General features: G+C 47.0%; 1 protein-coding gene across 2 annotated transcripts; it reads right to left on the reverse strand.

Moving 5' to 3' along the window:
* Window positions 1-3,978: 3,978 nt before the first annotated feature.
* Window positions 3,979-7,663, reverse strand: HES4 (hes family bHLH transcription factor 4). Of its 2 annotated transcripts, none has more exons than XM_081923178.1 (4): window positions 7,161-7,663; window positions 6,388-6,483; window positions 5,986-6,073; window positions 3,979-5,077 (listed from the first exon to the last, which is right to left on the reverse strand). In XM_081923178.1, exons 1-4 carry the CDS (start codon window positions 7,266-7,268, stop codon window positions 4,497-4,499), a joined length of 873 nt encoding a protein of 290 aa, XP_081779304.1. In that variant the 5' UTR covers window positions 7,269-7,663; the 3' UTR covers window positions 3,979-4,496. The 2 variants fall into 2 exon arrangements, with proteins under 2 accessions (XP_081779304.1, XP_081779303.1); XM_081923177.1 differs by having other exon boundaries at window positions 3,979-5,080; window positions 7,161-7,661.
* Between the last annotated feature and the right edge of the window lie 5,524 nt (window positions 7,664-13,187).

Here is a 13,187-nt window from a genome sequence, read left to right on the forward strand (position 1 = left end):
AATTTCAGTGGGTCTCCTCTGAGTAAAACTTAGCTGAATACTGCCCTGTCAGTGCAACAGCCCACCTTGAATGCTACAAACAGAAACCAGCATGACAGGCAGATATCTGAGACTGAAACTGTCTCCTGATGTTCTAGCTTTTTCCTTGCAGAGAGTTAAAGCACAAGCACACACATGCACACACCACAATCATCTCAAGAAACATCCAGAAGAGATATCCGCCACCTACAGTCTGAAGTAGTGTGGCCCATTATGTCAAGTTAATTATTTCCCTACATCCTTGCAGCTTTCTGCTGAGGACAAAAGAAGAGTGAACTCTGCCTGTTGAATTTCTACCTGTCAGAAAAGTGTTAGTTAGAGGCACAGGAGCCCTGCCATAAGAACTGGTAGATAGCCACCAGTGTTGCCAGCTTTTGCACTAGCCCGTGGGTAGGCAAACTAAGGCCCAGGGGCCGGATCTGGCCCACTCGCCTTCTAAATCCGGCCCGCGGACAGTCTGGGAATCAGTGTGTTTTTGCATGAGTAGAATGTGCCATTTTATTTAAAACACATCTCTGGGTTATTTGTGGGGTCTGCCTGGTGTTTTTACATGAGCAGAATGTGTGCTTTTATTTAAAATGCATCTCTGGGTTATTTATGGGGCATAGGAATTCGTTCACCCCCCAAAAAAAAAAATTAGTCCAGCCCCCCACAAGGTCTGAGGGACAGTGGACCAGCCCCCTGCTGAAAAAGTTTGCTGACCCCTGCAGTAGCCCCTGTAGGAATATAGGATCTGTCTGATACTGAGCCAGATGTCTGATCCATCTAGTTCAACGTTATCTGGCAGTGACTTTCCAGGGTTTCAGGCAGGTATCTTTCCCAGCTCTGCCTTAGATGCCAGTGAGTGAACCTGACCCTGGGACTCAAACATTTATGTAAAGAGGCAAGAGTGGATCAGGGCTTTCCCCCCACCCCCCACTAGCCACTTGGCAACCGTACATATAATTTGTGCTAGAGCTCAGTCAAAGAGGAACATGCCTGGGCTAATAATAATGCTGCATATCTTAATCTTTCTGCAGAAAAGTAGTCAGAGTTTCTTCCTGCTCAGCTGGATCAGAGTTTCTGGGTCAGAAGGTGTGATGGCCTCGTGATGTGTGTGTGTGTTTAAAAAAACAACACCCAGCACCTCTTTTTAAGGAAATAAAATTGCTGGCTTAATGCCAACTACAGAATAAGCCACGAAGGCAGACAGAAGAATTAGTTAGTCCAGGGTTTAGTTTCTGGGCTCTTTTCCAAATGCCAGACCTCAGCCGTTTGGAGTGACAACGCCGGTGCCTCTGTGGCCTGCCTTTCAACCCTAAAGAGCTACATCCAGTCCTTGCACATCTGGGGAAAGGGCAGATGGGTGCAGTGCCCAGTTTTGTGCTCCAGAATTGCTCACTCTAAAGAGAGAGAGAATGACTTCTCAGAGGAGATTCCACCCAACCCCCTGCCCATGAAACATGGAAATCAGACTTTAGAAAGACCTTCCCATAATTTCTTTGCCACATGAAAAGGCAGGATGTAGGCGGATGTATGCAGGGCCCCCAAGCTGTACCACAGGGAGAGGCTTGCATGTTTGCCCCCTGCTCCCAGCATAGAAGGCTGGCAAAGGTCCAACAGAGGTGTAAACACATGACATCTTTCCCCCCTGTTGCAAATACTACCACAGAAACTCCTGTAAACTAGCTCAAGGAAAACTATGATAGAGGTCCAAGACCTAGAAAAGGTGGGCAATTGGTTCCAAAATCTTCATTACCAAGGAGGAGAACTCCCCCAGGCAGACTCAGAAAAACAAAACTATTTCACCACAAACTTGAAAAATAGATTGTTTTTAATTCCAGGTCCCCTGCTGAGCCCAAATTCAGACTCAGGCATTCCCTGCAAGTGCCCTAACACAGGTGGCCCTTCTGGTGCTGTTGGACTTCCCTTCTCATCAGCCCCAGCCACCATGGCCAGATGGCCAGGGATTATGGGAGTCCAATATCTGGAGAACCACATGTGCCCCAGCCCTGCCCTGGCAAGTCTTTAAACGGCTCTCCCAGCTACCCGCTTACCTGTCTACCAACTCACCCAACCTCTCCGGCCCAAATCCTGAGGGTTGAGTGGAGGGAGGTTTGGCTTCCTTATCTAGCATGCGGCATACACCCATTGTAAGTGTTGAGGAGGGGAAGGGAAATGAGAAACCTCCCTTCTGCCCATTCCAATTGCTGTGGAAGTGAAGGTGATGTGGGTGTTCACATAGCCTTACAAGTGGGAGGCAGGACTTTGGTTCTTTTCCAGCTCAGATGAAAATCTGAGCTGCAGAATAACTTTTGGGCCTGTCATGTTCACTTTACATTTGAAGTGGGTGTTGAAGTGGGTCCTCTTGGATACAGCCAATGCAGAGAGCATGTTAGGGTGATGACCAAGATGCAAATTCAGCTCCCCAATGTGACTTGTTACCCCAGGGCTACAGCACTGTCAATCTAACCTACGTAAGGATATATTGGAATATGCTCTGAGCCCTTTGTAAATTGTGGGAAAGAAAACATGAGCAAATAAGGTTTGGTTTGTCAAAATCTTTTGTTGCATAATACAGTAGGAATAATTTTACTTTCTGAAACCTCATTTCCAGAATGGCGGGGGGAGATAGGAGGCAATATTTAGCATGCAAAGCCTTTGCAAGAGTATGCTTATAGGGTTCCTCCAACCTTCCAGCTGCTGCCCCATTACAACAAAAAGCATATAAAGCATATAACATGTGCAGCACACAATTTTGGGCATGTTTATTCAGAGGTCAACCCTTACTCTGTTGGGGATTTTCTTCCAGTTAAGTTTTCTTAAGATTGTGGCTTCAGTCATGGGTGTAGCCGGGATTTTTTTGGGGGGGGGCAGAACTTTTGTTGCGGGGGCATGGAAGTGATGAGATTGGTCAGTTAGTTAAGTATTTCTATTGTTTTTCTTGATTGGGGGGTGGAGCTGCCCCCTGCCCCTCCTTAGCTACAGCCATGGCTTCATTTGATTTGTATGACTAAAGACAGTAGTTCTGAAGCAAAAAAACAAAACCCAAAACATATTGTTTGCAGGCATGTCACAGCAGGCATCATTTCTGGAGACACAGCCATTCTCTCTCTCTCTCTCTCTCTCTCTCTCTCTCTCTCACACACACACACACACACACTTTTAAGATCCACTGCCTCATCAATTAGTGCTACATTTTAGTCAACCAAAAGCATCCCCAAATGATCAGTTGGTTGTATTAAACATTGCAGTCCTGTTTAACCTTCCTCCATCCCACCCTGTTAAAACTTGCCCATGGTGCTGAAATGAGTGACTCAGGGTTGGAAAATTGCTTGTTCACACACCTGAACACACAGATGCAAACAACATAGTATCTGTGGCACATCCAAAGCCAGGAAGGAAGAGACCAGGATTCCTAGCACCATCGTATTTTTTACAATCAATACAGAGAGACTTGCCTATCTGCACACCTGGAGGCAAAGGGCCCCCACAGACTGCTGTAGGTTTGCTGGAGTAATCTGCAACATGTCACAGATGCAATAATAGTGTGTTAGTGGAGGATTAATGGTGGCCATCATCCCACTTCATTAGCTGTTCTGTGATGCTTCCCCAGTGATTCAGTATTTTTGCTGTCTGGAGGGACACTCTTGTGCTATAACGCAGCAGGAGTTGGATAAACCCACCATCGCCACTTGTTGATATAAAGTTACCAGATCTCAGCAGGAAGTTATGGGATATGTGTTGATTGATAACAAAGCAGAGTGTCCACCCTCAGTCTTTTGCAGGTGCAAACAGTACTGAAAGTAGGATAGTGTGAAACTGCCATGCTATTATCATGAATGCACAATAAAAAGGACTTCTGAAGAGGCCTTAATTCTTCCTTGCTTGAGATGGAAGGACTCTTTAGAAAGCTGATCCCACCTTCACCCCCAGCCTTTGCCAGACAACACACCAACATTTCTACTTTAAGAAAGTTTTTATTTGTACAAATACTTTCCAATATTTTTTTTATTTTTTAAAAAAACAAACAAACCAAAACATCAGGCATACAGACTCACAAAAAAAGAAAGAAGCTTTGGCATAGTATGGGAATATTTGATACAGAACTAATGCTGTAATCCTATATCCAGTTTCCTGGAAAGCAAGCCCCTCTGAAATCAATGGGACTTTATACTTTTCTTTTTAAAAAGTAGGAACACATAGGATTGTGCTGTAAGACTTTTCCTTTCTAAAAAACAGAACCAAACCAAAGTATTTCACATAAACAATTTTTTTAATTAAAAAAAGAGTAAGAATACAAACTGAATTCCCAACCTTTGGAAATGAATAAATAAGGAGTTTGTGGGGTGGGGTGCATTTAACACAAAAACCAAAGTCCAGGTTCCATACAACGGAACCAAATTCAAGTCCTTTTGTGCAGGGTTGGGGGGTAGGAAGCGGGAGCAGAAGATGGTGTCTGTTTTCAGAGGAGAGAATCACCAAGGCCTCCAGACAGCTTCACTGCGCTCCCCACCAGCTTGGGAGACTGGCGCTAAGCTTCCCCCGAAGGATGTGAGCCCCTGCACTGGGGAGACAGAAGGAGTTGCTGTCGAACTGCCGGAAGAGACTGGCATGTTTGCGTTGGCGTAGAGAGGAATCACCGGCCCTGAGCCAGGCGGGAAGGCGGGGTTCGGGATGAGGAAAGCAAACTGGCCCTCAGTTGCCGGCACCAGCTGAAAGCCCCCGTAGACCTTCGGAGACAAGGTTTCCGCAGGGTTCAGTTTGCAAGGCACTGGCATCCCCCCAGGTCCTCCAGCAGGTCCTGGCAACTGGACATGCAGAGGTTGAGCCAGATGGGCAGGCTGTCCACTTGCGGCTGGAGGTGGTGGGGGCGGTGGGGGCGCAGGGTAATTCATGGCCACGATCTGACTCAGGCAGGTGGAGAGGTGGCCCAGCAGCCGGCCACGGACATCTGTGTTGACTCCTTCGCAGGTGGAGAGGAAGCGGGTCACTTCGTTCATGCACTCATTAAATCCTGCCCGGTATTTGCCTAGGACGGTAGGATCAGCGCTCAGGGCTGCTGCAAAGGAGGGGAAAGAGACAAGAAGGAGAAGAGTTAGCCGGCTTGGATCTTTCAAAGCCTTTTGAGTTCAGCAGACGCAGCTTCCCTTCCTTTCCTCTCTTATGTGAACAGCTGCATGTCAGCTCCGAAATTGCTCCTCACCAGCTAATTATATCTGTGCATTTAAGCTTATGGGGATTGGCTGAATTGCAGGTCAGGGTATCTCAACCTGGATTTGGTGACGGAAGAGCTGCGTTCAAACCCCTCATGGTGCTCAGCCATGAAGCTTCCTGTGTGGCTTTGGATAAATCCCTTCTGGAGGGGAGTGTGATGAAATACAGGACTGGAAGGGCAGGGGTTCAAAATCCTTGCTGAGCCACAAAACACATTTGGGTGGTCCCAGACAATCTGCCTACCTCACAGGTTTGCTGTGAGGGTTTTTTTGTTTTTGTTTTTAGAAAAAGGGGGTATAAGATATCCAGGAGGCAAGGGCAGTGAGTGGGCCAAGGAGGGCCATAGGCCACAGTTAGTGTGTGTGCTTTGTGTGTAGAAGGTCCCAGACTCTGCCCTCAATGGCATCCTCAGGTAGGTCTGGGAAGGATTCCCTGCCTGAAAGCTTGGAGAGACGCTGCCTGTCCTTGTAGACAGTGCTGAGATATAGGGATCAGTGCTCTGACTCAGCATAAGGCCGCTTTCTATGTGTACAAATGTGCTAAGCAGATTAACTGGAAAGGGGTCAGGAAAGGAGGGAGGCCAGCCAAATCGCCAGGCTTTATTTTACGTGCATCAGATTGCAAGGTTGTCAAGCAGGATAGCCAGGAGTCAGGGAGAAACATACAAAGAGTTCCGAATTGAATCCCCATCTCCACCCCACACCCCATTTGCAGCCCACCCAAATCTGCCGGTAGGAAGGTTGCCCTCACCTGTCATCTGAGCCCTTTGCAGGTTCCGCAGGTGCTTTACTGTCATTTCCAGAATATCTGCTTTCTCCAGCTTTGAGTGCCGGGAGCTCTGTGGAAAGCAAACAAGCATGATGAGCAAGTTTATTCCATTTGTGGGAGGCAAGGCAACAAGGAATAAGTGAAGGAGTCCCTTCCCCCATATTTCAAAAACTTTGCTGCATCTGGCCATCTGGGACCAATTCGCCTCTCGCTTATCTCTCCCCCTCCCACAATGGCCATAAGTCAACCAGGTAGCTAAATATCAGTAGTAGAATCAAAAGGGTCCTTTCCAGGGTGGGGTAGAGAACTCGGGTACATGCAGTTCACCCCCCCCCGAAAGGAACTCTCCAAATATATCTGTTGCCCCCTTGAATCAAAACTTACATCTTTCTTCAGAGCATCCAGAATGAGAGTCTTGAGCTGGCCCAAGCTTTCGTTAATCCTGGCACGGCGTCGTTTCTCCATGATTGGTTTGGAAGACTGGGGGGAACACAGAGAAGTGGTAGAAATTTAGGTGGGCATCAGATAAGCGCTCTTATCTCTCTTCCTGTATACGAGCACAATAACAACTTTGAATGCTACTGCTACCTGCAACATGCATAGCTTTAGTTACTTAGTAAGCTGCTCCAGGTAGTTGGGTAGACTTGAGACCCTTTTCAGATTGCACACCCATCCCAGCCACTACAAGCCTTCTCAAGACGTCCTCCCCCATGCTCATACCAACACAACAACTCTGTAAACAAATGTAACTTCCCATTTTTGGTTCCACAGCTTTGCCCTAAATTTGTTCCCCACCCCTCCCCATATAATACTCAAACCTGTCAAGGCACTGCCCCAAAGGCACAAGGCTACCCCCCCCAATCTAACATACATCACTTGTCTGCTGCTACCATATTCACATGCTCATTTCACACACACAGTAATTTATTTGGGAGATGGTGCTATATAGAAAACGCCAGCAGATCAAACACCCACATTTTGTGGGGAGATTCGGGGTACATAAACAGCCTTGGAGTAATAAGTAAGATTCGCTAAAGGATGGCGAGAGGAGAGATCCATTTGCGCAGTCACACACATGTATGCAAGCTACATAAAATAAAAAATCAATCCCAAATCAATATATTTTTGCGGGGTGGGGAGAAGATGAGGGAAATTACCTTTCTGTGTTCGCTGGCGCTCTTGGGTTTATCGGGGGTCTGGCTGGCACTGGCCGGGGCCCCCGCAATCGGGGAGGCGGTAGGCTTCTCCATAGTATCAGCCGGCATTTTTGCAGTTTCTTGATTTTAATGCAGAAATGAAAAAAACAAGGGGAAAAAACCGGGGGACGTCGCAGAACAGCGCTGGAAGTATTACAGTAGGGGCGGGAGGCTGGATCAACTGTTTTTAAAAAGCAAAACAAAACTGTACATCCGATGTTGGTAGCCAATGTATTTAAGGTTGCTGCTGTCGGTGCAATGGTTACTTATCCCAGCTTAAGAGTTTGCTGGCCAAAAGACCAAGGAAAAGGGTGGCGGGGGTCGAGTAAAGTCTGTGTTTGCAATCAGGCGTCAACGCGCGCGCGGCGAAGGGGAGACGTAGCGCGCGGCTGCCTGCGCGCCTGGCTAGTCGCTCTTCCGCCGCGCTTGTGCTGCTGCAGAGCCGCTGCTGGCTTGGCAGGCTCCGAGGAAACTCCCCCTCCGCCTTTATAGCCGGCGGCAGCTCCCAATTCGTGTGAAACCTTCTCCGCATTCTTTCCCACACTCCTGGCAGCCAATCGGAGACGGGACTCACCCCGCCGGGGCCGCCGATTGGAGGACGCCCCCGCGAGCTGTCAGTCACGCGCTGAGCTTCCAAATATATATATATATATATATATAAAATATCTCCCAAGGCTGGATTGAAACCAGCAGCTTGGAAGGAACAAAGGTGTGTGTGTGTTTTGGGGGGGGGTCAGCAACACTCCCCCCTTCAAAAACAGAGGTGTGCAAGGCAACCTGTACAGCAAGTCTGTAGGCTTCTGTAATACAACACACACACCCCAAACTTCAGCGACAGGAATGTATTAATCCCAGTTTTGCCTTGCAAAATGGGGGTGGGGGTGCAGAGAGGCCTGGAGGGACACTCAACAACAGCAGCAGCCCGGGGAAAGGCCCTGGCAGAGCACCTGCTTGGCATGCGGAAGGTGCCAGGTTCAACCTCCGGCATCTGCAGGTAGGGCTGGGAATGTCCCCTGCCTGGAAAGCCCTTGGGGTGCCGCTTCCCATCAACGTAGAAAATCCTGGAGACAGTTCTCAGGCCAGATATTTGAGGAGGTCAGTTGCTGTAGGCTACATATGGCAAGGGAAGGAGGGTAGAATTAAAAACAACTCCTCTCAGCCCCTGTTACTGAAGGGGCGAGGGAGAAGCAAATGCTGAGAATTTCAGAAAAAGCTGGGCTGCTATGTATGTGCTTTTACCTGGTTACGGCCTTTGTGATAACGATTCTTACCCCGACTTTTGCTTTTGCAAAACCCCTTAATCCCTTATGCTATTTTTTGTATTCATTTTTCATTTTGTTATTTTTCGCTAGGGTGGCTCTTGTTTAGATACAGCTGGATGAGGATGGAGTGGATAAATAGTTTTTTTTTTAATTTAGCCTGGTTTGATGTTATTTCTATTTGCAAGTATTTGGATATCCGGTTGGATATATATTACATATACAGCACTGCTGCTTTTATACCAATAAGATTGCTTTTTCAGAAAGAGATAAATATATAAGCATTGAGCAATTAACTGAGCACTGGGTTGCTCACTAATTTGACCCACTGAAATTAATAGACATGGCTAACGTAGGTCCATTAGTTTCAATCGGTCTACTCTGAGTAGGACTAGCACTGGACGCATCCAATTGTCTTGCTGTGCAAACCTATGCATTACCTTCCTAGAAGTAAATCTCATTGTGGTGAATTGGACTTATTCTTAGATACAGTGCGTCTACTAGGATTGCAGTCTAAACCGAAAACCCACCAACTAGACCGCTTTTAAAAGGATAAACCTGCAAGTACTTGGCCTCCAGCTGGAATCCCTTTATCTCTGCATACTTTTATATATTATTTGCATTAGAAAATTGCTACCTCACTCATATTTTCCATAAGGCGCAACAGTAAAGCGACCAAATCATGCAGGAAAGGAGAGAAGGGGGGAAAAGAACCTGCATAGTTTTTAAATGCACGATTTAAAAACCCACCGCTGCTTCCAGACAAAACCTTGCCCACATCTCCCTCCAGCTGTTGCAAATGAAAGAAAAGAAACCACTCTCTTTCCAGCAGCAAGGGAGGGAAACGAGCGGGTGGGGTGGGGTGGGGGATAAAAAAAAATGAAGCAAGCCACAGCAGCAGCTGGTCCGGCACGCGAAGCCCTGCCAGGCAGGCAGCCAATGGATGAAAGGCTGCAAGCCAAGCCGCCTCTTATTGGCTGGCAACTCCCGGAGCTGTCAATCAAGAGTCTCTCCCTCCCCACCCCCATTCCCGGACCCAGCGGCTAAAGCAGCCGCCAGCTGTTCTCGTGCCTCCACCCGGCTCCCCGGCAAGCCAAATTGGGGCGCGCGCGCGCGCTCACTGGCTCGCTCGCGCAAGCCCTTCCTGCTCTCCTTTTCCTTTCCTCCTGCCTCGCCCACGGGAGCACGTGCCAAAGGGCTTCTGGCTTCCTGCACCGTGCGCACGCACGCACAACACTAGCACATAATACACGCTCTCTCATACTGGGAAGAGGGAGGGGGGTAGAAGGAGGAGGAAAGACTCCAGAAAAAAAAGTCCTACTGTGCAATCGAGTGGAGGGAAAGCAGTTCATGGGAAAACCACGCCTCCTTCCCCCCCCTCTCTCTCTCTCTCTCTCTCTCTCTCTCTCTCTCTCATTAGTGTTGTTTAGCTTCCCGTTCAAGAGAGAATATGCAGTCTCTCAACAGGGCTTGCTCTCTGTCTCACTATATGTGCGTTGACTGTTGTCAAGATTTGGAGCAGTTTTCCGGATCTTTGTTTCTCCAGCATATACTTTCTTTTTAGGGTGTTAGGGTGTATCATCTATCATCTATCTATCTATCTATCTATCTATCTATCTATCTATCTATCTATCTATCTTGTACAAATCACAGAAACAAAACACAGTGGCTGCTCACAGATGCCACACAAAATGAAAAAGGGATGGGGTAGGAAGAGGAATCGTATGTATGGCAACCCTGTGGGCTTGATATAGAAGATAATACACTTATTTTCTACCTAGGCTTTCAAGTTACAGAAATAAAATTCTGTTGCATGTTTACCGCATTATTATTTTTAAAAAGTAGTCCTTATATCCCAGTGTTCTTAAAACTATTACCTGGCACATGGCAGTATTTACAAGAACACTTTTTATGTGTTGGTGGAGGGAGCAGGATTGTGTTCTGCGACCACTGCCAACACACCTGGCAACCACACAGTTCACTGGCTGCATGTTTGGAGAGCCTAAGAAAACATCCTATGTGCACACCACCGTGCCCATGTACACGCAGAGGGGGAAATCCTGATTGGTCCAAGGTCCCTCTTAACTGCATGGCTCTACACACATCTGTTGGCCATGGGTATATTCATAGGCTCATCATCACAAGGCTGGGTCAACACAGTGCTGCAGCCTCCTAATGTGTTTATATTTTCATGAGGGCTTACTTCTTGGCTCTCAGGGGTCTTTGAAATCCCAGCTGTGTTACTGAGGAAGGCGTAAGCTGAAACATTTAACTAAATAGGTGTTAAGACTGTCTCTTGTTTGGTCACATGCACAACATTTTATTAATTATTTCATTTGGGTGAAAAGGCACAGCAGGGACCACAAAGTGACTTTAAAAGCAATAATGGGAGAACATGATCAAAGAACCACATCTTAAGAAGTGTTGTAATGAAGAACAGCAGAACCTAATGATCTCCTGTCTTAAAACTTCCCTTTTCCTGGAGAGGCAAGGGAGGTGCACATAGCGCGCACACATACCCTTTCATTCTCACAACAATCCTGTGAGGTTGTTTGGGCTGAAATAGGGTGACCGATTTCACATGGTCACCCAGTGAACTTCATGTTTGAGGGCTGGTCTTATACTCTGGAGTTATACTCTTGGTCACACCCCAACACTAATTGGAAAACCTCTGTCTCCCTATCTTATCTTCCCCATACACCACAGAGCCTTAACTTCACAACAACCAGAGGAAGAGCAAGTGGCAGTGCAGCCCACGGATATACAAGGCATCCATCACCACCTACTTGGCAGGGAGGTGGCCTTTATGTGGGGGGTTTCCTTGAACATGTGCAGAGGGCCTTTCCCCTCCTGGTATGGAAATTATTTAGGGCATGTGGATATTGGTTCTGAGCTCTGTTAGCCCTGCTTTAGGATCTAAATGTGAATCATCTTGGTGAGCTGGGCCACATGCAACCAACACAAAACCGAGCTGAGCAATTTATTATGATCTTTTACTCCTCCTCTTGCTTTGCTTTGTTCCAGACCACCTCTCTGATAATCAGATCTCCAAGCACGACCCAAAGTTTAAAGGAGTGGGGAGCTCTCTCTGTGTGTGGTGTGGAAGAGGTGGCTGGAAAATTGAATCCTCTTCCTACCCTCTTTTCAATTTCTTATTCGTGAACAATTATTGTCTGGGAAACGGCTGGGGAAAAGTACGTGGATAGGTGAGGGACAGAGAGAGAGAGAGAGAGAGAGGAAGCCCAATAGTGCCACCTATTGGCTGTTTGATAGGTCTGTTTCAGATCACGATTAAACATCAAGAAGTTGGTTGAACTCTTAAGCTTTCCCCTGGGAAAACTGTGGCCCTCTAACTTTTGTCAGCCCCAGCCACCATTGCCCATAGTCAGGGAAGGTGGGAGTTGTACTCCAACAGCATCTGGAGGACAAGGGGTTCCCCAGCCCTAGATAAGAAGCACCATTCAGAAATAAGGCTCCATGCTGTGTCTCTGCCTGAGTGCCAGCTCTGGCTTTTTATTAAGACTGATTAAAGCAAGGATTGGGAGCCTGTGGCCCGCATCAGCCCCAGCCAGCATGTCCCATAGTTGGGGATGATGGGAGTTGTAGTCCAACTGCTGTTGGAGAGCCACGCTTCTCCATCCCTACAGTAGAGTAAGTAAGGATGGGTGACTCCATTCGTTTCAGCTTCTCAAAGTTTCTCATTTGTTCCCCAGTCTTAAGTGCCTTTCTCCACATTTCCACATAATTTTGCAAAAAAATTTAAGCCTCATGAAAATCTGTCATTTTACTGCTCATTTCGCCAGATATGAACATTTTGCTGGAAATGAACATTTTGCAAAGCCATTTCCCGTAATATGATGATTTTTGTGTGTGCTCACTGACATAAGCACACTTTCATATACTGTATGCATTTTTGTACATATTACTTGTTGGGAGAACTTGCATTGCACAAATTGGAAAAGTCCAGATTTTGAAGGATGGCTGTGTTTTAGCTAAGTTCACCTTTAAATCCAAACTGAATCAAATTTCTCCTCCATTCCTAGTCTCCCAGGAATGATGGGAGTTATAGTTCAGCAACATACAGAGGCCCACACAAAATCCTCATCCTAGCTGTAGAGTAAGTCCCCTTGAATTCAATATTGGTACCCTTTCTGAGTAAATATGAATAAAATCTGAAGCAGTGTTGCAGTGGCATATTTTGAAGTGCAGGAGCTTATGATGACGGCCCTCCTCACCACCATCTCTAAGGAGAGTCCAAAATTGCAGGTAGCTGTGTCACTGCATTATTACAGTGTTCTTCAACCTGGGGTTCCCGAATGTGGTTGGACTACAACTCCCATCATCCTTGGGCTAAGCTGGGTGTGGATGATGGGGCTTGTAGTCCACCCACATCTGGATTGAAGAACACTATTATGATATATTCTCGTGGGAGGGCAGCAGTACACAGCATATTGCCCAGTTTATTAGGATCAGCAGGACTGCAATCCAGTGCATTGTCTCTTAGGAGTAAGCTCTGCTGAACCCATCAGTGCTTAATTCTGAGTGCATAGGCTCAACTTGTAAAACACAGTGAGCTGTAACAACAGACATTCAGCTAGCTGAAAACACAACCTTTCACTTTAAAGAGAAATGCACACAATTTTGCAAAGTGGTGTTACCATTTAAACCGGGGGTGCCAGGTTTGAGTGGACAGGCACATTTGCAAATGGGAGAAATTGTTGTGGGCACT

The sequence above is a fragment of the Podarcis melisellensis genome, assembly GCF_964234715.1.
Source record: "Podarcis melisellensis genome assembly, chromosome: 8".
Lineage (NCBI taxonomy): Eukaryota > Metazoa > Chordata > Lepidosauria > Squamata > Lacertidae > Podarcis > Podarcis melisellensis.